The sequence below is a fragment of the Macaca fascicularis genome, chromosome 7 (assembly GCF_037993035.2).
Source record: "Macaca fascicularis isolate 582-1 chromosome 7, T2T-MFA8v1.1".
In the NCBI taxonomy this organism is placed as follows: domain Eukaryota; kingdom Metazoa; phylum Chordata; class Mammalia; order Primates; family Cercopithecidae; genus Macaca; species Macaca fascicularis.
The window spans coordinates 19,063,060-19,090,523 of record NC_088381.1 but is presented as its reverse complement, the minus strand read 5'-3'; the positions used below and the strand labels follow the sequence as shown (position 1 = coordinate 19,090,523).

Below are 27,464 nucleotides of genomic sequence, written 5' to 3'. Positions count from 1 at the left end.
CCCAGGTTGGAGTACAGTGGCCGGATCTCAGCTCACTGCAAGCTCCGCCTCCCAGGTTTACGCCATTCTCCTGCCTCAGTCTCCCGAGTAGCTGGGACTACAGGCGCCCGCCACCTCGCCCGGCTAGTTTTTTGTATATTTAGTAGAGACGAGGTTTCACCATGTTAACCAGGATGGTCTCGATCTCCTGACCTCGTGATTCGCCCGTCTCGGCCTCCCAAAGTGCTGGGATTACAGGCTTGAGCCACCGCGCCCTGCCTTGCATCGCTTTCTAATGTCCCAGAAGGTGTTCATGTAGGTGAAAAATCGGTTTATAATTATCTGAGCCTCAAACCAAATTTGTTTAACATAAACACACAGTATTTTTTTTTTTTTTTTCCTGAGGTAAGGTCTCACTCTGACCCCCCAGGCTGGAGTGCAGTGGCATGGTCTTGGCTTACTGCAACCTCTGCCTCCTGGGTTCAAGTGTTTCTTGTGTCTCAGCCACCTGAATAGCTGGGATTACAGGCATGGACCCCCAAACCCAGCTAATTTTTTTTTTTTTGTAGATACAGGGTTTTGCCATGTTGGCCAGACTGGTCTTGAACTCCTGGACTCTAATGATCCACCTGCCTCCGCCTCCCAGATGGTGGGATTGCAGGCATGAGCTACTGCACCTGTCAACACAGAGTATTTTTTTGCATGAAGCATAGTTATCGTGTAAATCAAGGGATTGTACTTCCTCTAGTTCAGAAAGATTATTGAGTTGGTCACTATTTTGGGAAATTATATTGCAGACAGCAATGCTGTTTGTGTTTGTTTGTTTTGAGACAGAGTCTTACTCTGTCACCCAGGCTGGAGTGTGGTGGCATGATCTTGGCTCACTGCAACCTCTGCCTCCCGAGTTCAACCAATTCTCATGCCTAAGCTTCCTGAGTATGTGGGACTATGGGCATGCATCACCACACCTGGCTAATTTTTATGTTTAGTAGAGATGGGATTTCACTATGTTGGCCAGGCTGGTCTTGAACTCCCACCCTAAGGTGATTTGACTGCCTCAGCCTCCCAAAGTACTGGGATTATAGGCATAAGCCACCATGTCCAGCCTATTCATGGTATTTTTTTTTTTTTTTTTTATCAATAGTATCACATACCTGTCTATATTCGTCTGATTTTGTAGTAGTCACATTTATAGTTTTATCCTTCTAATATAGTCATGTCTGAGCATTTATATGTTGATATACATGTTATTTTATAACTCACTTTCCTTTAATTTTTCATTTTTATAATAGTTAGCACATTATATTGATATTTGAAGTTTTACATGTGTAAGTAAGTTACAGTAGCTCTGCATTTTATTTCAAGAAGGATAAGAAGGTTATCTTTAAAGAAAACATTGTGACAATTGGGGAAGCTGGCTGATCAGAACACCAGGGATTGTTATAATAATCCTTCTATTTTTATGTATGAATGAAAATTTCCACAATGATATGTTTTAGGAAAAAAGAGTTGGGTCTGATGTGATTGAGAATTGCTGCTCTACAGTGTGCCTCAGAGATAGCCACAATTGGGATAAGTGTTGTAAAGAAGGGACAGGGTTTCAGAAGAGCAGTGCACAGTGAGGGGTATGACCTAGTCTGGGAGATGAGGGAGTGCTTTCCTAGGCAACTGACATTTGGACTGAGATTTGAAGGATGAATAATTAACTAGATGAAAAGGAGTAAGAGCTTTCCAAGGAGAGGGACCAGCACATGAAACAGCCCAAAGGTGGGAGGAGTGTGGTAGGTGGGAAGAACTGAAAATGCCATTTTATCTGATCACAGAGACCTACAAGAAAGTAGCTCAAACCTATGTAATACACATTAGCAAGGGTTCTTTCAAGTGGGCCTTGTAAGACATTTTAAATATTTTTATTTATAACTTACATAATTAGATGCCTTTGAAGGGCTTTTAATAGTGAGGGACAAAGGCATTAAACATAAGCATGCATGAGAATGGTTTTTTCAGTGTATGGTTGAGCAAACCATATATGTGTGTGTTTAGATGGAGGCACCATAAAATTGAAGTAGGCTGGAATGCCAAGCCACCTCATGAACAGCTGCCATTCAAGAGTCACCCAGGTCCCAGCAGACTTTGTCACTAAACCTAGGGCCTCCTACTCCATTGCATGATTGAGGATATGTCTTCTTTGATAAGTCTGACCTGCTTGAGTATTGCTTGGAGCCATTCAAACAGGCTGGTGGGTCACAAAAGTGCAAACATGGGAGTCCTGTTCTGGTCATAGGCTGAGTAAGCTCCTCCTGGCCAATGCCCCCACAGATAACAATTATTACATCTGTACATAAATACATAAAACCAGTAAAATCTACTGGAGCGTTACAAAAAACCAGGCAGATTCTAGAGGGGAGTTAACAGAAGAATGGGACTACTTGGAGTAATTTCCCATTTTCATGGCTTCTAACATTACGGCAGGCCCTGATCTATGTCATGTAGGGTGCTTAAAATTCCAATAGTAAACTTTAGTCTTTGTGGCCTGAAGAACCAGAAGATAAAGCTCAAGCAACTACAGCTGTTGGGAAGTGAGAGGAGAATCCTGGAAAGCAGAGAGAGAGAAGAAGCATCAGACTCTGTGAATAAACTCTGCCCAGATCTCGGCAGACCGCTGAATTATGCATATGTGGAGCAGACTCCAGAGAAGCCCAGCTAAGGATGAAATAACTGAAGATTTCATTGCTGCCTAGGAGACAGATTTGTAGTTTGAGTTAACCAAGTTAGATACTACGAAAACAAAACTAAAAAAAAACAATACTCTTCAGAGGAATATAAAGGACTCCAGAGTTGCTGCAACATAACATTCAAAATATCCAGGATATATTCCAAAACTACTCACATACAAAGAAACAGGGAAATGTAACCTATTCTCAAGCTAAATGAGACTCTAGACAGTAACCTTAAAATGCTCAAATGCTGGGATTAGCAGGAAATGATTTTAAACTTTTATAACTGTGTATTAGTAAAGGAAATAAAAATGATATAAAGGAAAATGTACTCATAAAGAATGTGTGTGAAACTAAGATAACTAAATAGACATTCTAGAAATGAAAAATATGATACCTGAAATAAAAATGTAAACTGGATGAGGCTTAATGGAAGAATGGAGATGACAGAGGAAAGCATCCTTGAAATTAAAGTTGAAGAAAGAGTGAGAGGGAAAAAGAAATACATCCTCAGTGACCTGGGATCAATATTTTAAAAACCCAGCACATTTAATTGAAATCTGGAAGGGAGAAGAAAAACAATGAGAAAGAAAAAAATGTTTAAAAATTTAATGGCTGAAAATTTCCCAAATTTGGTGAAGGACATACATTGGTTGATTCAGTAAGCTCAGCAAACCCCAAGAAAGATAAAAATAAAACCACAGAAACCTCAAGAATTTTAATACAAAGAAAACTGTGGGTGAGTGCCTTATAGTTAAACTATTGGCAGACAAAAGGAAAAATCTAGAAAACAGCAAAGAAAACAACATGTTAGATACAAAGAGACAATTCCGTTTATTCTGATGAATCATCAGAAATAGTGGAGGCCAGAAGCGAATAGAGAATCCTTAAAGTGCTGAAGGAAAAAACATGTCAGCCCAGAATTTCAGATTCAGCAGAATAGCCTTCAAGAAAGAATATGGGGCTGGGTGCAGTGGCTCATGCCTGTAATCCCAACACTTTTGGGAGGTTGATGCGGGTGGATGACCCAAGGTCAGGAGTTTGAGACCAGCCTGGCCAACATGGTGAAACCCCATCTCTACTAAAAATACAAAAAAGCCAGGCATGATTAGTGGCACCTGTAATCCCAGGTACTTGGGAGACTGAAGCAGCAGAATCGCTTGAACCCAGGAGGCGGAGGTTGCAGTGAGCTGAGATGATACCACTGCACTCCAGCCTGGGTGACAGAGCAAGACTCTGTCTCAAAAAAAAAAAAAAAAAAAAAAAGAGAAATAATATGAAATAAAGATATTGTAAGATAATTCATTGCTAGTAGATCTGCACTATAAGAAATGCTAAAAGGAGTTCTTCAGGCTGTAGGGAAATGATACCAGATGGAAAGTTGAATCTTCAGAAAGCAATGAAGGTTAGAACTTGTAAATATCTGGATAGATATTTTGAAACTTTCTTTTTCATTTCTTAAAAAAATGACTATAGCACAAAAAAGTATCATCTTGGGGGTTCATTACATATGGTAGATATAAAACATATCCCATAAAGCATGGGATGGTGGGTGAGGGTAAATGGGCCTATATGGTTGCAAGGTTTTTACATATTACCTGTAGTGGTACTTTTTTTCTTTTTTTTTTTGAAACAGAGTTTCATTCTTGTCATTCAGGCTGGAGTGCAGTGGTGCCATCTCTGCTCACTGCAATCTCTGCCTCCTGGGTTCAAGCGATTCTCCTGCCTTAGCCTCTTGAGTAGCTGGGAGTACAGGCGCCGCCTCCATGCGCAGCTAATTTTTGTATTTTCGGTAGAGACGGGTTTCACCTTGTTGGTCAGGCTGGTCTCGAACTCCTGACCTCAGGCGATCCACCCATCTTGGCCTCCCAAAGTGCTAGGATTACAGGCATGAGCCACCATGCCCGGCCAGTGGTACTTTTTAACACAGTAAAGAGTATAATGGTAAAGATACATGTTGGAATTCCTACAGCAACCACTGGGGGGAAAATATAATCATGCAAAGAAGTGTTGCTAAAAAAAAAACTAGTAGAAAAATTAAAGTGAATAATCCAAAGGAGACAGAAACAGGTATAACTGAACAAAAATAGAGGAGCTAAAAATAATAAAATGGTAGCTCTAATTCAACTGTATTAATAACTTCATTGGCTTTAATGGAATACACACTGATTTAATGCATAAAGACAAAATGACTAAAAGCAAATGCATGGAAAAAGATCAGACAAAGTAGCATAAGAAGCCTAGAGTGGTTATATTTATATCAGATAAAATAGACTTCAATATAAAAAGTATCACCAGAGTTAAAGGGATCATTTCATAACAATAAAAGGTCAGTTCATGAGAAAGATTTAACAGTTATAACTATGCTTGTGCCTGATATCAGAGCTTCAAAATACATGAAGCAAAAATGGATACAACTAAAGGAATAGACAATTCACTATCATAGAGATTTGAACATTCTTCTCTCAATGATAACAACAAAAATTAGTATACATTTTGGGAGGCTGACGTGGGAGGATTGCTTGAGCCCAGGAGTTCAAGACTAGCCTGGCCAGCATAAAGAGACCCAGTCTGTTCAAAATAAAACCATTAGCCCAGTGTGGTGGCATGTGCCCATGGTCCCAGCTACTTGGGAGGCTGATGTAGGAAAGATAGCTTGAACCTGGAAGGTTGAGGCTGCAGTGAGCCATGTTTGTGTCATGGCACTCCAGCCTGGGTGATAGAGTGGGACCGTGTCTTTATTTATTTTTATTTATTTATTTATTTATTGAGACGGAGTTTTGCTCTTTTGCCAAGGCTGGAATGAAGTGGAGCAATCTCGGCTCACTGCAACCTCTACCCGCCAGGTCCAAGCGATTCTCTTGCCTCAGCTTCCCAAGTAACTGGGATTATAGCCTCCTGCCACTACACCAGACTAATTTTTGTATTTTTAGTAGAGTTAGGGTTTTGCCATGTTGGCCACGCTGGTCTCAAACTCCTGACCCCTTGTGATCTGCCCACCTCAGCCTCCCAAAGTACTAGGATTACAGGCGTGAGCCACTGTGCCTGGCCGAGACCATGTCTTCAAAAACAAACAAACAAAAAAAATAGTATAAATGATTTCCATACAACAGCTACAGAATATACTTTATTTCCCCCACTATATATATAAACCAGATGCTGGGCTGTAATTCTCAGTATATTTGAAAGGATTAAACTAATATAGTATATGTTCTTTGAGTGTAGTAAGATTATTATGATTATTGTTAATTAATTTTTTTTTTGAAACAGCGTTTCGATCTTGTAGCCCAGGCTGGAGTACAATGGTGCAGTCTCAGCTCACTGCAACCTCTGCCTCCTGGGTTCAAGTGATTCTTCTGCCTCAGCCTCCCAAGTAGTTGGGATTACAGGTGCCTGCCACCACGCCCAGCTAATTTTTTAGTTTTAGTAGAGACAGGGTTTCACCGTATTGGCCAGGCTGGTCTCAAACTCCTGACCTCCGGTGATCCACTCACCTCGGTCTCCCAAAGTGCTGGGATTACAGGCGTGAGTCATAGTTCCCAGCCTCTTAATAAGATTAAATTAGAAACCAAGATATGTAAAAGGCCACAAGTATTTGGAAATTCAGTGAATCTTCTAAATAATCTGTGAGTCAAAGAAGACATCACAAGGGAAATTAGAAAGTACTTTGAATTGAATGATATTGAAAATATGACATCAAAATTTGTGGAATAACTGTCATGGCCAAGGGGAGCCAGAGGAGAAATGATGACTAAATGTCATGTGGTATCCTCTATGACATGCCGGAAGAGAAAAAAAGGTAGGAGGTAAAGAATGAGGATATCTGGGCTGGGCAACAGTGGCTCACGCCTGTAATCCCAGCACTTTCAGAGGCCAAGGCAGGCAGATTGCCTGAGGTCAGGAGTTGCAGACCAGCCTGGCCAACATGGTGAAACCCTGTCTCTACTAAAAACACAAAAATTAGCTGGGCATGGTGGCAGGCACCTGTAAAGCTACTCAGGAGGCTGAGGCAGGAGAATCACTTGAACCCAGGAGGCGGAGGTTGCAGTAAGCTGAGATCATGCCACTTCACTCCTGCCTGGGAGTCAGAGCAAGAGTGTGTCTCAAAAAAAAAAAAAAAAAAAAAAAAAGGGACTTCTGAATAAAATATGGCTTCCATAATAACAGTGTATCAGGCTGGTGAGGTGGCTCACACCTGTAATCCCAGCACTTTGGGAGGCCAAGGCGGGCAGATCACAAGGTCAGGAGTTTGAGACCAGCCTGGCCAATATGGTGAAACCCCGTCTCTACTAAAATTACAAAAATTAGCCGGGCGTGGTGGCGGGTGCCTGTAGTCCCAGCTACTCAGGAGGCTGAGGCAGGAGAATTGCTTGAACTCAGGAGGCGGAGGTTGCAGTGAGCTGAGATTGCGCCATTGCGTTCCAGCCTGGGCAACAAAGTGAGACTCTGTCTCAAAAAAATAAATAAATAAAATAAATAACAGTGTATCAATATTGGTTTGTTAATTGTGACAAATGTAACATTCTGATGTAAGATTTTTGTTTCTTTTTTGCGACATAGTTTCAGGCGGAGGTTACAGAGGTTGCAGTGAGCCAACATGGCACCACTGCACTCCAGTCTGGTCAACAGCTGAGGCTCTGTCTCAAAAATAAATAAATAAATAAATAACAGTGTATCAATATTGGTTTGTTAATTGTGACAAATGTAACATACTAATGTAAGATTTTTCTTTTTTTTAGTCTGAGTTTCACTCTTGCTGCCCAGGCTGGAATGCAATGGTGAGATCTCGGCTCACTGCAACCTCTGCCTCCCGGGTTCAAGTGACTCTCCTGCCTCAGCCTCTCGAGTAGCTGGGATTACACCATGTTGGTCACGCTGGTCTTGCAACTTCCGACCTCAGGTGATCTACCTGACTCGGCCTCCCAAAGTGTTGGGATTACAGGTGTGAGCCACCACACCTGACTAACTTGGATAATTTTTAATTTTTTTGTGGATACACGAATTTTGCTGTGTTGACTAGGCTGGTCTTGAATTCCTGGCTTCAAGCCATCCTCCCAAAGTGCTGGGATTACAGACATGAGCCACTGACGTGGCGAAATGAAAGATGTTAATGTGGGAAACTAGACATGGGGTATATGGAAACTGTACTATCTCTTTCTTTACCACTTTTATATCAATGTAAAACTATTCTAAAGTAAAACATTTATTAAAAAGTACTAAAAGATGTGGGATGCCACTAAAGCAGTGCTTACAGAGAAGTTTATGGGTTTAAACGTATTTATTGGAAAAGAAAAAAGGCCTAAAGACAGTGACCTCAAGTTCTACCTTAAGAAGCTAGTAAATGAAGAACAAAATAAACCTAAAGTATATAAAAGGAAAGGTAATAAAGACAACAGTCGAAATTAAGGAAATAGAAAAAGACAATAGACAAAATGACAAAGTTGGTTCTTTGAAAAGATTAATAATATTAACAAACCCATAGATAGACTGATAAAGAAAAATACAGTTGACCCTTGAACAACTCAAGGGTTGGGGCACCGATATCATGTGAAGTCAATAATCCATTTATAGCCTTTGACTCCCCCAAAACTTAACTACTAATAGTTTCCTGTTGACCAGCAGCCTTACTGATAACATAAGAGTTAATTAGCACATATTTTGCATGTTATATATGTTGTATACTGTAGCCTTACAATAAAGTAAGCTAGAGAAAAGAAAATATTAAGGAAATCTTAAGGAAGAGAAAGTATACAGTTGACCCTTGAACCGCACAGGTTTGTGGTTCGCAGGTCCACTTATACATAGATTTTTCTCTGCCTCTGCCACCCCTGAGACAGCAAGACCAACCCCTCCCCTGCTTCCTCCTCAGTGTACTCAATGTGAAGACTGAGGATGAAGATCTTTATGATGATCCACTTCCACTTTATGAACAGTACAGAATTTTCTTTTGTACATATACAAAATGGATAAAGATTATTAAATGTACTGTTAACAATGAGATGAGGCTGGGTGCAGTGGCTCACTCCTGTAATCCCAGCACTTTGGAAGCCAAGGCAGGTGGATCACGAGGTCAGGAGTTCTTTATCAGCCTGGCCAGCATGGTGAAACCCCATCTCTACTAAAAATTAAAAAATTAGCCAGGCGTGGTGGCAGGAGCCTGCAATCCCAGCTACTTGGGAGGCTGGAGAATCGCTTGAACCCGGGAGGTGGAGGTTGCAGTGAGCCGAGATCACACCATTGCACTCCAGCCTGGATCACAAGAGTGAGGCTCTGTCTCAAACACAAACAATAAGACGAATGGAGAACAACAAAACTCTTTGAGAAGAATAGTGATCATTCATCTAGGCTCATTCATTAGCTTGCAGTGCTTATGATTCATGTCACAGAATTTTAAATTATGGCGTGAACCTTTGGGGGAAAAAAGTATATATAAATGATACTGTTAAATACAAGAATACAAACTTTCAACTATTAAGTAAATGCAACAAGCTATCTGGTTGCACTTTTAAAACAGTCTTTGTGCTGGGTGTGGTGGCTCACACCTGTAATCCTAGTACTTTAGGAGGCTGAGGTGGGCGGATCACCTGAGGGAGGTCAGGAGTTCGAGACCAGCCTGGCCAATATGGTGAAACCCAATCTCTACTAAAAAACCATAAAAAAATTAGCTGGGCTTGGTGGTGTATGCCTGTAATGCCAGCTACTCGCAAGACTGAGGCAGGAGAATCGCTTGAACCCAGGTGGCAGAGGTTGTGGTGAGCCAAGATCGCACCACTGCACTCCAGCCTGGGTGACAGAGCGAGACTCCATCTTCTAAAAAAAAAAAAAAAAAACCCAAAACAGGCAGTCTTTGTACATGCTGTCTTGGGCTTATAACTTACTTTGTTAGATGATAACTTTTGCTAGTAGTTTTATTCCCTTGTTAGGGTCTGTGTTATCCCAGCTTCTTTCTGGGTTATTTTTTCCTCTAGGGCAGAATGCTTGCCAAGTTCCAGAATTAAGTAAGGAATTGGAAACTGACACTAGTTATAATTCTGAGTTAAAGAATCAGGCTGTGATCTACCCTGTCCATCTCCTTGCCTGGGGGTGAGTGCCTTTGTGACTAAGTATGAGAGTCTAAAAGAAAAGAACTAGACATGGTATGGTTTTGCCTAGGGAGGATGGTAATTTTATTGACAATATTAATTAGAATGTTGAGAAAAAATACCTTTGATAGGGTTTTTAGGTTATTACAGTTAGAATATCACAGCTCTTTCTCAGTTATTTAGAGAAGAATTGAAAAATTTCATGAAGGTTATATTTAATTGACATAGGGGAAAATGTAAGGTGGCTAAAGTGAGGATGACAGTGGGTTTGAATTCCTTCCTTGTAGTTTGTCACTTCTCAGTCACCTTGGTTGAGATCACAGAGTTGGATGGTTTGTATTTCCGTGGCTTCTAGTCTTTGTCAAGGCCTTTAAAAAGAGCAATGGTTCCCATCTAGAAGGCTGGGCTAATTACAGTATTTCAGAAAGCTTAATGGAATTTATATGTTTACCCAATTTAAGAATATACAAACTAAAGTTACTTTGCCTGGAATCATGTCACCTCAGGGTTTAAATACTAAGTCTTTCTTATCGATTGAATACTTTGCTGGCAGTTACATTTTGATTTTTTTAAGAAAATGAAAATGAGTATTCTTAACATATGCAGATTAGAAACGAGCTTGTGAAAGGAAAAAATAACTAAAAAGAGGGAGACTTTGGTTAAAAGGTTGATATAGAGTATTTCTATTATGCTGTATGGCTTTATTTCTTTATCCATTTACTAGGGGTTGATGTTGTTGGCTTTGTCAAATAAAAGCACAGTTTGTATTTTAGTGTTTGGTTTTCTTTTTTTTTTTTTTTTTTTTTTTTGAGACGGAGTCTCACGCTGTTGCCCAGGCTGGAGTGCAGTGGCGCGATCTCGGCTCACTGCAAGCTCCGCCTCCCGGGTTCCCGCCATTCTCCTGCCTCAGCCTCCTGAGTAGCTGGGACTACAGGCGCCCGCCACCGCGCCCGGCTAATTTTTTGTATTTTTTTTTTAGTAGAGACGGGGTTTCACTGTGGTCTCGATCTCCTGACCTTGTGATCCGCCCGCCTCGGCCTCCCAAAGTGCTGGGATTACAGGCTTGAGCCACCGCGCCCGGCCTAGTGTTTGGTTTTCAACCAAGTAAATATGTGAAACCTCCACGGTAACTGCTATAATTTCTACCAGAGAGTCACACTGTTTCACTGACTTTATTGCTTCTAAGTTTCTTGTTCCTGTTTTGCTTTAGTGGTTGATAACTGGAAGCACAACTTAAAACATTTCTGGATGTGTCTTCACCAATTTCTCCAACCCTTAGAATAGTGTGCTTAGTGCTCAATAAATGTTTGTTGAAGTAACAAAATAACACATGTAAGTAGTAATTAAAGTTGAAGTAAATGTTACATTATAAAGCAGTTAGAAGTAGTGTGCTATAGCACTTAACATTTCTGTCTGAGATTTAAGAGATTATTAGTAATATGGAAAGTATAATACTGTACCTATCCACAAAGGTGTATTTCTTTGTTTTGGTAGCTAATTGACATTCAACTTTCTTAAATGTCCATATTTTTACTCCATAATCTTACTTTAGCATTTTGAATTTTATTTTTTATTTTTATTTTTTGAGACAGAGTCTCGCTGTGTCACTTAGGCAGGAGTGCAGGGGCGTCATCTCGGCTCACTACAACCTCCGCCTCCTGGGTTCAAGCAATTCTTCTGCCTCAGCCTCCGGAGTAGCTGGGATTACAGGCACATGCCACCACACCCAGCTAATTTTCGTATTTTTAATAGAGACGGGGTTTCGCCACGTTGGCCAGGCTGGTCTTGAACTCCTGACCTCAAGTTATCCACCCACCTCAGCCTCCCAAAGTGCTGGGATTATAGGCATGAGCCACCATGCCCGGCCTGAACTTTATTATTGAATAAAATTATTTAGGAATTCAGTAATATTATGAAGTAGGTTACGTGGCAAGAAAACTGCTGAGTAATCAGAGGAGTGGAGAACCTTAGGCCTCTTTCCTTCTGCCGTATTATCTAGGAGTTACAGATTAAACTGTGGTAGTTTGTAACCTCATTATGTCACAGTTTTAAAATCTCCTAAGGAATGTACCTCAGGTGAGGAAGCAGATGTGTCTATTAGGGCCTGATGTTATTCTGTAGAGGAAGGAGCAATGCTGCTTGGGGAGTAGATTTAAAATTTCATATAGAGCATCTTTAGCAGGGACTCGAGGAAAGTGTGCTAGTGCTAGAGGATTATGAAAGAGTCAACCATTGTTGAGTCTTAATCTAAACCCCTGGTGTTTTCTTTTTTCTTGCTTTTTTTTTGTTTTGTTTTGTTTTTTTTAGAGAGCCTCACTCTTGCCCAGGGTGAAGTACAGTGGCACAATCATAGCTCATTATAACCTCAAACTCCTAGGGTCAAGGAATCCTCCTTGCTGTGCCTCCCAAGTAGCTGGGATTACAGGCATGAGCCACAGTACCCAGCTAATTCTTTCATTTTTTGTGGAGACACTATGTTGCCCAGACTGGTGTTGAACTCCTGTCCTCAAGTGATCCTACGACCTCAGCCTCCCAAAGTGCTGGCATAACAGGTGTGAGCCACTGTGCCTGGCCTCAAACCCCAGTATTTACTCAGCTCGGTTACTTAATTCACATGTTAGTTCCATTTGGAATAATCAACAAATACTTTTGAATTGCTTATGGTATATCATATACTGTTCTAAGTGCTAGACAGAACTATACTAGTGAACAAACTATACAAAGTCCTTTTTCTCATGGAATTTAAATTTTAATTGGCAGAGACAGAGAATAACACACACTATATCAGGTAGTAAAAAACGCATGTTCCAGATATTGCTTGTTCATAAACTATTCCAAAATTTACTGGCTTAAAACAACTATTGTATTGTGTCTCACAATTCTGTGGGTTGAAAAGAGCTTATCTGGATGGTTTATGTATTGGTCTCACTTGGGGGTCTCTCATTGGTGGCTGGACCTGGAGCCCCCAAGATGGTTCATGCTTCTGGCTGTCAGTTGGTCCTGGTTGTTGTTTGGGTGCTCAGTGGGGGCCTCAGTTCTTTTTTTTACCTGGCCTTTCCCTGTGGCTTTGGCTTCTCACAGCACGGTGGCTGGCTTTCAAGAAGGAGCATAACAAGTGGGCAGAGGCAGAAGGTACAGATTTCTGAAAGCCCAGCCTCATAAGTTATACAGCATCACTTCTGCCACATTTTATTGATCATAATAGTTCACAAGGAGGGGAAACAGACTCCATCCACCTTTTCATGGATGGGGGCAAGATCACATTGCAAAAGAGCACATGCGGTAGCAGATATTGTTGAGGCCTTCTATGGAAACATGATCTCCCATAATGCTATAAAAATATTGAGCAGGTTAATAGGGGAATAGAGAAACTGGAACTATGTGGAGAGGTGGGATGTCAGAAAGTGCAATGTTACGTAGAATGTCAGGCAGGGCCTCTCCCATAGGCAATATTTTAGATACCTGATGAAAAGCAATGAGCCACGGGAACCATAAGGACTTTTTAAGGAAGAATATTCCAGGCAGAGAACAGGAAATGTGGAGGTGCTAAGGTGGGAGGATCTATGATGTGGTCAAAGAATAGCAACGAGGGCAATGCGAGTGCACTGGAATGATAGAGGAAGAACGGTAGGGCGTGTGAATGATTCAGAGAAGAAGAGAGAAACAGATTTTGTAGCCAAAGCAAAGACTAGGTTTTTCTTCTTCTTCTTTTTTTTTTTTTTTTTTTTTTTGCAAAGACTAGGTTTTCTGTGAGTGAGATGGACGCCGTTGGAAAATTCTGAGCAGAGGAATTACATGCAGGTTGAGTTCCTTTATCCGACATGCTTGGGACCAAAAGTATTGTGGATTTCAGATTTTTTCGGATCTTGGAATATTTGCATACTTACTGGCTGAACATCCCAAATCGGAACATTCCAAATCTAAAATGCTCCAATGGGCATTTCCTTTGAGCATCTTATTGACACCCAAAAAGTTTCTGGTTTTGGATCATTTCAGATTTCAGTTTTTTAGATTTGGAATGTTCAACCTGTATATGTTCTAACTTAAACTTTTTTTTTTTTTTTTCCCAGACGGAGTCTTGCTCTGTCGCCCAGGCTGGAGTGTAGTGGTGCAATCTCAGCTCACTGCAACCTCCGCTGCCAGGTTCAAGCAATTCTGCCTTAGCCTCCTGAGTAGCTGGTATTACAGGCGCCTGCCACCACGCCCAGCTAATTTATGTATTTTTAGTAGAGACAGGGTTTCACAGTGTTGGCCAGGCAGGTCTCTAACTCCTGACCTCGTGATCTGCCCGCTTCGGCCTCCCAAAGTGCTGGGTTTACAGGTGTGAGCCACTGCACCTGGCTGTTCTGAATTAAACTTTAAAATAATGTTCTTCTAAGAATCTTTGGCTACTCTCAAAACACTATTTTGAGAATCAGCTATGAGAGGACAAGAGCAGAAGGAAGGAGTCATTTCAGTAGTAGGGTAATGCCATGTGGGATGATGGGTGTGCTGGGTGGTGAGAAGTGGTCGGAATTTGGCTATATATCAAAGTAGGACTGACAGTTTCCTAATGAGGGTGGATATGGGGTAAAAAAGAAGGATCAAGGATGGCTCCCAAAATGTTTACCCTGTGCACCTGGAAACGGGAAGACTAGGGGAGGAGTAAGGTGGAGGTGAGGAAGACAAGACTTGTAATTTTGGCTATGTGAAGATGAATGCAAGAAAGTATCTGAGGAGAAAATGTTACTAAATGTTACTTCCTCATTGCAGGTGTGACGTTGAGTGCTTCAGATCTGGTCACTATGGTACGAGAACGAAAATGCATATTGTGCCACATTGTGTACAGCTCAAAAAAGGTAATAATGCAAGAGGGAGAATCTGAGGCTTTATGACTATTTTTTAAAGAGACATATGTTATTAATAGATGGGAAAAGCTTGACAATGTCTTATTTATGCTTCTTTCCTAAACCATAGTCTCCATTCCACTGGTTTCTTTCTCGTTACTGCCTCCTAAAGCCAGTGCCTGTGTTATTAAACTTCTGTCCATCCAGAACTTGAGGGTATTCAAAACTAGATGACCTAGGGAAATTTATTAGTAACCAGTTATAGGGAAGATACCTTAAAATTCCAAGGTTATTTGAAGTTATACTGCTTTCTGCAATTTTAAAATCATGTACTTGTTGATTAGCTAAGGATATAGCATTTGTTATATGTACCTACATTCTGTTTATGCCTATGCTTGTGGAAAGTGCAGCACAGCAGAAATAGTGTTGACAATATCCTAGATGTCCACAAGGTGGGGATGTTGCTCAAAGAAAAGCTTTTTTTTTTTTTTTGAAATGGAGTCTTACTGTGTTGCCCAGGCTGTAGTGCAGTGGCACAATCTCAGCTCACTGTAACCTCTGCCTCCCAGGTTCAGGTGATTCTCCCGCCTCAGCCTCTCAAGTAACTGGGATTGTGCTGCCAGGCATGACTGACTTTTGTATTTTTAGTAGAGACGGGGTTTCACCATGTTGCCCAGGCTGGTCTTGAACTCCTGACCGCAGGTCACTCACCTGCCTCGGGCCTCCCAAAGTGCTAGGATTACAGGCATGAGCCACCGTGCCCGGCCAAAACATCTTTTTAGGACCTAAAATTGACTGCAATTTGTGTCACTTTTTGCCTTTGCCTGCCTTTATCATTTGCTTTCAGAGTAGTGCTGCTAGTTTAAATACTGAGGAATTTATTCTCTTTGCTTTTAAGATGCTTTTGATTGTCACTGGAAATTCAGAGAACTGGGAGGATCATGGGCTAGGTTACCAGGGAAGTGTGAGTGGAAGTGGTAAACTTTGAAAAGGGACTAGAGTAATGATGGTTTAAGAGAAATGAGGAAGATATATTTTAGGTAGGAGAACAACATGTACAGAGACAAATGGAATGGAGTATGACAGTTCTAGGAGTTGGCAAGAAGGCTCATCTGATTAAAACAGTTTTGCCTTGGGAATAGCAGGACTATAATTTGTAATTTAAGTGAAGACAGTTGATAAACAGTGTTGGATGCCAGATTGAAGGGTTGATTGTGATCCACCAAGTAGACTTGGGTGGATTCTATTTTTTTTTCTGTCTAGATTTCTGTTGGTGATGGAAAAATCAGTGAGATTTAAAAATCATGTAATATCAAGCCTGTAATCCTAGCACTTTGGGAGGCCGAGACAGGCGGATCACGAGGTCAGGAGATCGAGACCATCCTGGCTAACACGGTGAAACCCCGTCTCTACTAAAAATACAAAAAACTAGCCGGGCAAGGTGGCAGGGGGGCGCCTGTAGTCCCGGCTACTCGGGAGGCTGAGGCAGGAGAAGGGCGTAAACCCAGGAGGCGGAGCTTGCAGTGAGCTGAGATCCGGCCACTGCACTCCAGCCTGGGCGACAGAGTGAGACTCCAGTCTCAAAAAAAAAAAAAAAAAAAAAATCATGTAATATACCTGCTACTATTTACAAAAATAAAAGAATGCTCTTCTAGTTTTAAAAATTTGATGAAGGTTGACACAAATTGTAAATAAGTCGGAATTCCTTATGACTACTTTCAGATTGGACAGAGGTAGGGAGATGTGAGATGGATAGGCTGCTGCTCAGAGACGTGATATCAGAGTTTCATGGAATAGCAGTCCTATCTGGGGATACCATGATTTTGTGCTTTTGCCATTTTAAATCTTTTTGGCTCTTCTACTCTGGTTTCAAACATACTTTTATCTCTTCATACTTTTCCATGATCATAATGAAGTTAAATGAAGGGCTGGAATTGTCTACTCCTGCCCTAGGAAAAGCTGATTGTAGTTTTTATTTATTTTCTTTCTTTTAAAAAAAGGAAAAGCTGGTTGTAGTTTTTTTTTTTTTTTTTTTTTGCCCCCCCGCCCCCACTTTGTTTTTTTAAAGCAAGGGAATGGCCTGCTTTAAGTGAGCAGTATGATTTAAGAAAATAACAAAATGGGTTAGTTGGAAGGGATAACTGATACTTACTTTTAGATAGGACTATGAACAATTGGTGTTGAAGCTGAGCTTTTCTCCGATTTTCCAGACTAGTGTAACTCTGGTTTCTCCAAATACACTCTGGAGGAGAAAAGGTTCTAAGTGACTTGAGTATGGAGAAAAGCTGTGTAAGATATCCCTGAGTATCCTGAGGCCCATTGACAGATAAAAGACTGAGAAGCCCTGGAGTTAAATATATGTATATCATAGAGATGGAGTCTCACTATGTGGCCCAGCTGGTCGTGAATTCCTGGCCTCAAGTGTGAGCCAGTACACCGGGTCGTATTTTTTGTATTATTCAATGTTTTCCACATGTGTTTAACCATGAGTTCCCCCCTCCCCTCCAACCAACCCAGCCTTTAAAAATATAATAACTGATTAATATACAAGGCCTAAATAGAAGCCTAATACATGAGAAGGAATGCATTTGGGCTATTTCCTTAATCCTGTGCCTGTGGATCTTTTTTCTTATTATTTTTGTTGTTGTTGTTGTTAAGTTTTGTTTTGAGACAGGGTCTTACCCACTGCTGGAGTGCAGTGGAGCCATCTCAGCTCACTGCAACCTCTGTGTCCCAGGCTCAGGTGATGCTCCCATCTCAGCCTCCTGAGTAGCTTGGACTATAGGCGTGTGCCACCACATTCAGCTATTTTTTAATTAAAAATTTTTTGTAGGGAGGGATGAGGTTTTACTAGACTGCCCACACTGATCTTCAACTCGTAGGCTCAAGTGATCCTTCCACCTCAACCTCCCGAGTCCTGGGCTTCCAGGTGTGAGCCACCATGTCTGGTGAATGTTTTCTAATGATTTTTGAAAGCTTGGTTGTCTCACTGTTAACATTCATTCCTTGGAGCAGGATGGGAGAAGATTTGCATGTAAATTTAGGACAAGATTAGTGAAGTGTTTTTAAAAAATCAAAAGTCACATTAAAACTATTAGTGGATGATAACATTTTTATAGTAAGAAGAATCAGTTTTTATATCAGACAAACCCATTTCAATGAATGCTGTTTTGTCAGGAATGGTTTTGTTGTAAGGAACAGAACTCACTTAAATTTAGCTCAAGTAAAGGGGGTTAGGCATGTTGATAAGCATCTAAATCAAGGAAGAATTAAATAACAGGAAGCATAAAGACTTCATATATATATATATATATATATATATATATATATTTTTTTTTTTTTTTTTTTTTTTTTTTTGGAGACGGCGTTTTTGCTCTTGTTGCCCAGGCTGGAGTGCAATGGCGTGACCTTGGCTCACTGCAACCTCCACCTCCTGGGTTCAAGTGATTCTCCTGCTTCAGCCTCCTGAGTAGCTGGGATTACAGGCATGTGCCACCACATCCGGCTAATTTTGTATTTTTAGTAGAGACGGGGTTTCACCATGTTGGTCAGGCTGGTCGAGAACTGCTGACCTCAGGTGATCCACTCACCTTGGTCTCCGAAAGTGTTGGGGTTACAGGCATGAGCCACTGTGCCCCGCCGAAGTTGTGTATATTAATGGATTTTTTTCATTCTATTCTGTCACTAACTTGTCTTAGTTTTCAAGTCTGCAAGTGTTAATTTTAGTTACTGGCCAATCAGTTGTGGCTAGAAGAGGTAATGTGTAAAGCTACTCTCTCCTTATGAAGCATTTGTAGAGATAGGAAAGAAACAATGCTCATCTTCAGTAAAATTGCCATTTAAAAGAAGTGTTTTGGCTGGGCACGGTGGCTCACGCCTATAATCCCAGAACTTTGGAAGGCCGAGGCGGGCATATTACCTGAGGTCAGGAGTTCAAGACCAGCCTGGCCAACATGGTGAAACCCCATCTCTACTTAAAATACAAAAAATTAGCTGGGCGTAGTGACGCATGCCTGTAATCCAGGCTACTCAGGAGGCTGAGGCAGGAGAATCTCTTGAAACCTGGGAGGCAGAGGTTGCGGTGAGCCGAGATCGAGCCACTACTCTCCAACCTGGGTGACAGAGCGAGACAAATGACCTGTATATAATGAAAAAATGTCAATGCACCCAATGCTTACAATGTGACATGGTGTCTGAAGCATTAGCTTTGGTGTCAGATCTGCCTGGGTTTGAATCCCACTTTGACCACTTGATTATTTGTGACTCTGAGAGGGCAAGACTGAATATTTTGTTTGTTTGTTTGTTTTTTGAGACGGAGTCTCACTCTTGTTGCCCAGGCTGGAGTGCAGTGGCATGATCTCGGCTCACTCCAACCTCCGCCTTCCCGGGTTCAAGCGATTCTCCTGCCTCAGCCTTCCAAGTAGCTGGGATTACAGGCGCCCACCACCATGCCCAGCTAGTGTTGTGTGTTTTTTGTTTTTTTTTTTTTTTTTTTTTTTTTGTATTTTTAGTAGAGACGGGGTTTCACCATGTTGGTTAGGCTGGTCTCAAACTCCTGACCTCATGATCCGCCTGCCTCAGCCTCCTAAAGTGCTGGGATTACAGGCATGAGCCACTGTGCCCGGCCAAAACTGAGTATTTTCACACTTAACCTTTAATGCCTAGCGCTGTTCTTGGCATATAATAAGAACTTGATAAATATTTGGTGAATGAATGAGTTAACTTCTCTGCATTCTTCAGCATGAAATTAATCATACTCCTTCGGCAGTATTTTGCAGTTCAAGTGAGAAATTGTTTGAGGGACTTCACACGGGATGCAGTAAATAGCAATAACACAACAAGTGTAGTAGCCCTTTATTATTATATATGTGAATACCCATTCTCTAATTATGGCATTCTGGCTGTATATACTGTAGAGTGACAAAGGGATAGACATTTATAGCTTTTTGAGTTTTGTGCCTGTGTATGTACACATGTGTGTGTTTTTTTCTTTTTCTTTTTTTTTTTTTTTGAGATGGAGTCTTGTTCTGTTGCCAGGCTGGAGTGCAATGGCACAATCTTGACTCACTGCAGCCCCCGCCTCCCAGGTTCGAGCGATTCTCCTGCCTCAGCCTCCTGAGTAGCTGGGACTATAGGCACGCGCCGCCATGCCTGGCTAATTTTCGTATTTTTAGTAGAGACGGGGTTTCATCATGTTAGTCAGGATGGTCTTGATTTCCTGACCTCGTGAGCCGCCCGCCTCAGCCTCCCAAAGTGCTGGGATTACAGGCGTGAGCCACCGCACCTGGCAGTTTGCATGTTTTTTTTTTGTTTTTTTTTTTTGTTTTTTTTTTTGAGACGGAGTCTTGCTCTGTAGCCCGGGCTGGAGTGCAGTGGCCGGATCTCAGCTCACTGCAAGCTCCGCCTCCCGGGTTTACGCCATTCTCCTGCCTCAGCCTCCGGAGTAGCTGGGACTACAGGCGCCCGCCACCTCGCCCGGCTAGTTTTTTTTTTTTTTTTGTATTTTTAGTAGAGACGGGGTTTCACCGTGTTAGCCAGGATGGTCTCGATCTCCTGACCTCGTGATCCGCCCGTCTCGGCCTCCCAAAGTGCTGGGATTACAGGCTTGAGCCACCGCGCCCAGCCGCAGTTTGCATGTTTTTAAGTGGCAGCTTTCTCACATATTTTCTTCCCTCTAAGGATGGAAAGGAGGGAATCTACTATAAATGTTCAAACTTTTCACTGGAACCAAACAAATCCATTGGGGAAGTGAGGGAGTGGACAGTGAAGATAAAGGAATGATTAAGCTGCTATGTTCAAAGTATTTTTTTAAAACTTTCTTATCTAGCATAGAGAGGCTCTGTTATGTTTGTAACTCCTATCTAGAATTGATGTATCTATCTATATTCATTCAACAAATGCTTATTGATGACTCTATGCTAGGCCCTGTCCAAGACATGGGTAAAGTAAGAGTTGTAGCTTACTCTTGAGAAACTATGGATAAAAGAAGCCAAATAGTTGAAAAGTTGAGTGGTTTGACAGGTTTTTTTAAAATGAACTTTAGTAAATTCTTTATAATGGGATAGAATTTAACCTACTTAGTTTACTTGTAAGTCTTTTGCTTGCTAAAGACAATACTTTCTAATCTTTTTGGAAAGCCACTTAAATATGTCTTTTGAAGAATTCTTTTTATTTAAACATGAAATATATTTAAAAACACAGTCGCCGGCCGCGGTGGCTCACGCCTGTAATCCCAGCACTTTGGGAGGCCGAGACGGGCGGATCACGAGGTCAGGAGATCGAGACCATCCTGGCGAACACCGTGAAACCCCGTCTCTACTAAAAAATACAAAAAAAACTAGCCGGGCGAGGTGGTGGGCGCCTGTAGTCCCAGCTACTCGGGAGGCTGAGGCAGGAGAATGGCGTAAACCTGGGAGGCGGAGCTTGCAGTGAGCTGAGATCTGGCCACTGCACTCCAGCCCGGGCGACAGAGCGAGACTCCGTCTCAAAAAAAAAAAAAAAAAAAAAAAAAAAAACACAGTCAATTATTAAGGAACTGATTTCAGTATTAAATTGAGAATAACCACAAACACATTTTGACATAAGGAGTTTGAGCCTCAATTTTTCATTGAATAGGAACAGAGGAGTTTTTTCAAAGCAATCCTGCTTAGTTTTAATCTACTTTCTTTACTTTTGAAGGAGATGGACGAACACATGCGGAGCATGTTGCATCACAGGGAACTTGAGAACCTGAAGGGCAGGTATGGGAACGGCTCTCTTCCGTAAGTTTGTGAATGTAGGTGGATCTGAGTGATGATGGTGCCTGTCAGTTTGTTTTGCAGTAATCCATCATAAGCAAATGTTGTCTTATGGTGTAGAACAATCTTTTAGAATTAATACAAAGTATAGTAGATTTTTGGCATTCAAAAGAAGAAAAACTCTGATACCTTTGGGCATCTCAAATATGTGAATTTACAGCGGCCCTATCGAGTAGATTACAACAAAGGTGAGTTGGGATGAGCTAACTCTCTCATTAGTAAGCTGTGTCATTTCTACCTGCCAGCCTTACAACTAGGGCATTTTGTATTTTTACTTCAGTAGTGTTACACATTACTGAATGCCATAAACATTTAGTATTGCTGAAATTGTCTGAGACATCCAAAGTCTGCTAGATAGCACTGAGTCTCATTGGTATAAACAAAATTGAAATATAAACCTTAAGTGTATTTAAGAATGCTGGCCAGGTACAGTGGCTCATGCCTGTAATCCCAACACTTTGGGAGCCCAGGGTGGAAGGATTACTTGAACCCAGGAGTCTGAGACCAGCCTGGGCAACATAGCAAGACCTTGTCTCTACAAATAAAGAAATTAGGTGGGTGTGGCAGCTAATAGCCTGTGGTCTCAGCTATTTGGGAGGCTTAGGTTGGGAGGATCACTTGAGCTTAGGTAGGTCCGGGCTACAGTGATTGGGCCACTGCCCTCCTGCCTGGGTGACACAGTGAGACCCTGTCTCCAAAAAAAAAAAAGAATGCTGTTCTGTGATTTAAAGCTTGAGCTATTTAAGGAAAGGAAATCTAAAAGTGGACACTTTTAAAAAATGAAATGTAGGCCGGGTGCAGTGGCTCATGCCTGTAATCCCAGCATTTTGGAAAACTGAGCCAGGCAGATTGCTTGAGCCCAGGAGTTCAAGACCAACCTGGACAACATGGGGAAACCCCATTGTATTAGTCTATTCTCATGCTGCTAATAAAGACATACCCGAGACTGGGTAATTTATAAAGGAGGGAGGTTTAATTGACTCACAGTTCCACATGGCTGGGGAGGCCTCACAGTCATGGCGGAAGGTGAATGAGGAGCAGAGTTACATCTTACATGGCAGCAGGCAACAGAGCTTGTGCAGGGGAATTCCCATTTATAAAACCATCAGATCTCCTGAGGCTTATTCACTACCATGAGAACAGTATGGGGGAAACTGCCCCTATGATTCGGTTATCTCCACCTGGCCCTACCCTTGACATGTGAGGATTACTGCAATTCAAGGTGAGATTTGGGTGGGGACACAGCCAAACCATATCACCTGTCTCTATGCCCTACCCCACAAAAAACTCCAAAATTAGCTGGGCATAGTGGTGTGTGCCCATAGTCCCAGCTACTCATCAGCCTGAGGTAGGAAGATACTTGAACCTGGGAGTTGGAGGTTGCGGTGAGCCAAGATCACACCACCACACTCCAGCCTGGTGACAGAGCCAGAACCTGTCTCAAAAAAAAAAGTAGCATGTGTGTGTATTCCATGTCTTTTGTCTATTTGTGATTTCTTTTTTTTGATGTATTTGACTTCTGTCAGTTTGAAGTTTGGAAACAGGATAGATGGAGAAACAATGGGAACCTAGGAAATAGGAATTGTATCTTATCCCATGAGTAAAAGTTACAAGTTTTTTGTTTTTTTTTTTCTTTGAGATAGAGTCTCACTCTGTCTCCCAGGCTGGAGTGCAGTGGTGCCATCTCTGCTCACTGCAGCCTCCGCCTCCTGGGTTCAAGCAACTCTCCACCCTCCTGAGTAGCTGGGATTACAGGTGTGCGCCACCACGCGTGGCTAATTTTTGTACTTTTAGTAGAGACGGGGTTTCACCGTGTTAGTCAGGCTGGTCTCGAACTCCTGACCTTGTGATCCGCCCGCCTCGGCCTCCCAAAGTGTTGGGATTACAGGCGTGAGCCACTGTGCCTGGCCAATAGTTACAAGTTTTGATCAGGATGTCAACCTAGGTCATTTGAAATTTATTTTTTTAGGCCGGGCGCGGTGGCTTAAGCCTGTAATCCCAGCACTTTGGGAGGCCAAGATAGGCGGATCACGAGGTCAGGAGATCAAGACCATCCTGGCTAACACGGTGAAACCCCGTCTCTACTAAAAAATACAAAAAACTAGCCGGGCGAGGTGGCGGGCGCCTGTAGTCCCAGCTACTCGGGAGGCGGAGGCAGGAGAATGGCGTGAACCCTGGAGGCGGAGCTTGCAGTGAGCCGAGATCCGGCCACTGCACTCCAGCCTGGGCGACAGAGCGAGATGCCTCTCAAAAAAAAAAAAAAAAAAAAAATTATTTTTTTATGACCCACAGTTTAAGATTCTGTGGGCAAATTAATGTGTTATTAACCTTTCAGCATCTCTTTAGCCTATTAGTGGAATTTTTCCCTGCCCCCAGTCTCTTACTGTGTGAAGGTTAGGTCTTAGCAATATAAAGGAGACTCACTCAAATTTAGTATGGGGAGCCCTTATTATTTTTAATATATGCTTTTTTGAGACAGGGTCTCACTCAGTCTATCACCAGACTGGGGTGCCGTAGCACAATCACAGCTCACTGCAACCTCAAACTTCTGGGCTCAAACAATCCTCCCACCTTAGCTTACTGTGTAGCTGGGACTACAGGTGTGTGCCACCACACCCTTTTGGCTTTTAGTTTTGGCTTTTATTTTTTATAAAGACAGGGTTCCATTCTGTCTTTTATTTGGCTTTTATTTTTTGTAAAAACAAGGTTCCACTCTGTTGCTCAGGGTGGTCTTGAATTCCTGGGCTCTAGCTGATCCTCCTGCCTCTGCCTTCCAAATTGGTGGAGCGACAGGCATGAGCCACTCTGCATGGCCAGAAACCCTTTTCATAGTACCTTGAATATATATGATCTCTACCTCATTAACATTCAAAATCTATGAAATACAGTTGACTTTTGATTACGTGGAGTATTTTACTTTAAAATCCCATTTTCTTTCTCTTTTTCTTTTTCTTCTTTTTTTTTTTTGAGACGGAGTCTCACTCTGTCGCCCAGGCTGGAGTGCACTGGCGCGATCTCGGCTCACTGCAAGCTCCGCCTCCTAGGTTCACGCCATTCTCCTGTCTCAGCCTCCTGAGTAGCTGGGACTACAGGAGCCCACCACCACGCCCGGCTAATTTTTTTTGTATTTTTTTTTAGTAGAGACGGGGTTTCACCGTGTTAGCCAGGATGGTCTCGATCTCCTGACCTCGTGATCCGCCCGACTTGGCCCCCCAAAGTGCTGGGATTACAGGCGTGAGCCACCGCGCCCGACCTAAAATCCCATTTTCAACAGACTTCCTTCTAGAGTTCATTAAGGGTTACTTACCTGCCACCCGACCCATCTGCACTACATCATTAAACAAAACGAACGAGGTCAGTAAATCTAGTCTGTAGGAGAGAAGCCCATTGCATTCAAAGATTAATGCCTCATTTATTTCAGACATCACTAATCAGCCATTTAAAACGTTTTTAAAAGTTTGGACCGGCCGCAATGCTCGTGCCTATAATCCCAGCACCTTGGGAGGCTAAGACAGGAGGATCACTTGAGCCCAGGAGTTGGAGACCAACCTGGGCAACATAGTGGGACCCCGTCTCTACCCAAAAATAAATAAATAAATAGCCAGGTGTGGTGGGTTGCATCTGTAGTCCAGCTACGTAAAGGATGCTGAGGCAGGAGGAATCCCCTTGAGCCTAGGAGTTCGAGGCTGCAGTGAGCTATGATTGTGCCACTGCACTCCAGCCTGGGCGACAGTGAGACCCTGTCTCAAAACCAAGTTTGGTCACATAAGACTTATGTTTATAATCAATGCAGAATCATAAAAAGTTTTTTAAAAAGTAAAAGTCTTCTCCCTACCCCACTCACCTTTCCCCTCTAAATCCTATTTCTCTCTTAGGGGAGACTCAGTGGTTGGTGTATATCCTATCCAGATCTCTTTCTATGTATTTACATACTTATTTATTTATTTATTGAGATGGAGTTTCACACTTGTAGCCCAAACTGGAGTGCAGTGGTGCGATCTTGGCCCACCGCAACCTCCGCCTCCTGGGTTCAAGTGATTCTCCTGCCTCAGCCTCCCAAGTAGCTGGGATTACAGGTGCGCGCAACCACGCCCCGCTAATTTTTTGTATTTTTAGTAGAAACTGGGTTTCGCCATGTTGACCAGGCTGGTCTCGAACTCCTGACCTCAGGTGATCCACCTGCCTCAGCCTCCCAAAGTGCTGGGATTACAGGCGTGAGCCACCACACCCGGCCTATACACTTACATTTATAGATACACATTTCATTTTGTGATATTAACATAATGAATCACATTGTCATTTATGTTTTGTTCTGTAATGTGTTCTTTTCCACCCATGCAGCTATGCTGTGCCATGGAGATTTTATCTACCATTTTTAATTATTTGGATCACATTAAAATAATTAGGAAAAAGGCACTAAAAGCCTCCCTGAGCTGCCAATGGGAATGTCAGGTTTCGCACCCTAACTCATTTTCTTTAGAGGATAGCCTTTAGTACTTATTTACTCACATATTGGATATAGTGTTCCTGACCTGTAACAAATTATGTTACATATAAGGGAGAAGACAAACAGGTAGCAAGAAAAAACAGCTTACAAAATTATAGGAAATCCCATAAAATCTCAAAAACTGTTTACTGGCTTGGAGCTTTTACTGTAAGGATGATCTTCACCAGCTTGTACCATAGGGACAAATTATTATCAGTCATTATTTCTTTACCCTGTTATCCTGAGTTTGTGATTATTTCCTCTGGATTTCATTTTTAACTACTGAGTTTCTGACACTGAGACTTTCTTTTGCTCAGTGTAGTTGTGTCTACAGTTTTTGGTTGTGATCTGGTTAAGAATTGCAAAGTACGTGTTGTTTAGGCTTTGCATGCAAGCTTGAATAAGCAATAAGTAACTGGTCTTATTTGGTTCACAGCTGTGGACATGTGAAACATTTCCCTGTTTTTCCCTAATATACTTCTTCAGATGTGTGGGCCGTAAGTAGCATCTCCAGATAGAGACTATTAAAAAGGCACAACCTTTATTTATTCAGCAGCTGTTGTCGGGTAGTTAGAGCAAGCTTAATAAAGAAAAGCTTATGGAGAGAGTATCTTAAGACTTTGCATTTCGCACATGAGAGGAAATTGTGTGGTAACAGGATGAAGCTAATTTAGTCCCTCCTTTAAATGCCCTAAGGAAAATTATTGCCTTTGCTAGCCAAGGAGCAAAGCTGTACATTTCCCCCATAATTATTTTATTTATTCACACAGTGTAGGATTTTAACTGATTATTAACAAATGTCAAGTAGCATCATTAAAATATTATTTAATTTGCTATTAGGTTTTTAAAACGTGGTTTCCCAAACACTATATGTTGAAGCATGAATGCCTGTTGTGTAGAGAACAGAGGTAAATATGCTTACTCCACACACACTTGAATTTTCAGAAGATGTGGTCACACAGAGAAAGAACAGGGTGGTCTAACCGCATCTTCTGAAAACACAGATGTGTGTGGAGGTCACCGTATTACTTTACACTTTTTGAAGTTTCTTATAAAGTTTTTTTTTTGTAAGTTTTTTTGCAGAGTTTCTATTTTAAACTGGATTTTATTTATAGGAAAATGTTAGGGATTTGGTTTTTTGAAAAATCATTTTTAGTATTAACTTTTTTTTTTTTTTGAGATGGAGTTTTGCTCTTGTTGCCCAGGCTGGAGTGCAATGGTACAATCTCCACTCACCACAACTTCCATCTCCTGGATTCAAGTGATTCTCCTGCCTCAGCCTCCCGAGTAGTTGGGATTACAGGCACGCGCCACCACACCCGACTAATTTTGTATTTTTAGTAGAGACTGGGTTTCTCCATGTTGGTCAGGCTGGTCTTGAACTCCTGACCTCAGGTGATCTGCCCACCTCAGCCTCCCAAAGTGCTGGGATTACAGGCGTAAGCACCCGGCTAGTGTTAACTTTTATACTGCGCTTACTGCCTGTGCCCTTCTGGGCAGGGTCTCTGATTTGTTCTCTGTCAAATAATTTTGGAACTATGGTTATATTCTTTCTCACTAGGATTGCAAAATGGTTT

At 41.9% G+C, this 27,464-nt stretch overlaps 1 protein-coding gene across 23 annotated transcripts in view; it reads left to right on the top strand.

Annotated features, from left to right (window-relative positions):
* Positions 1-27,464, top strand: part of ZNF106 (zinc finger protein 106) — an 81,969-nt gene that overhangs the window by 8,732 nt on the left and 45,773 nt on the right. For 7 of the 23 annotated variants that reach the window (XM_065547292.1, XM_065547289.1, XM_073995599.1 and 4 more), the window contains exons 2-4: positions 7,436-7,596; positions 14,531-14,616; positions 21,283-21,344. In XM_065547292.1, the coding sequence (XP_065403364.1) occupies positions 7,560-7,596; positions 14,531-14,616; positions 21,283-21,344 (185 nt within the window). In that variant the 5' untranslated portion in view covers positions 7,436-7,559. Of the gene's footprint in view, positions 1-7,435; positions 7,597-14,530; positions 14,617-21,282; positions 21,366-27,464 lie in introns of all 23 variants that reach the window. The other 16 variants (XM_045397203.2, XM_045397202.2, XM_073995600.1 and 13 more) reach the window with 4 other exon arrangements.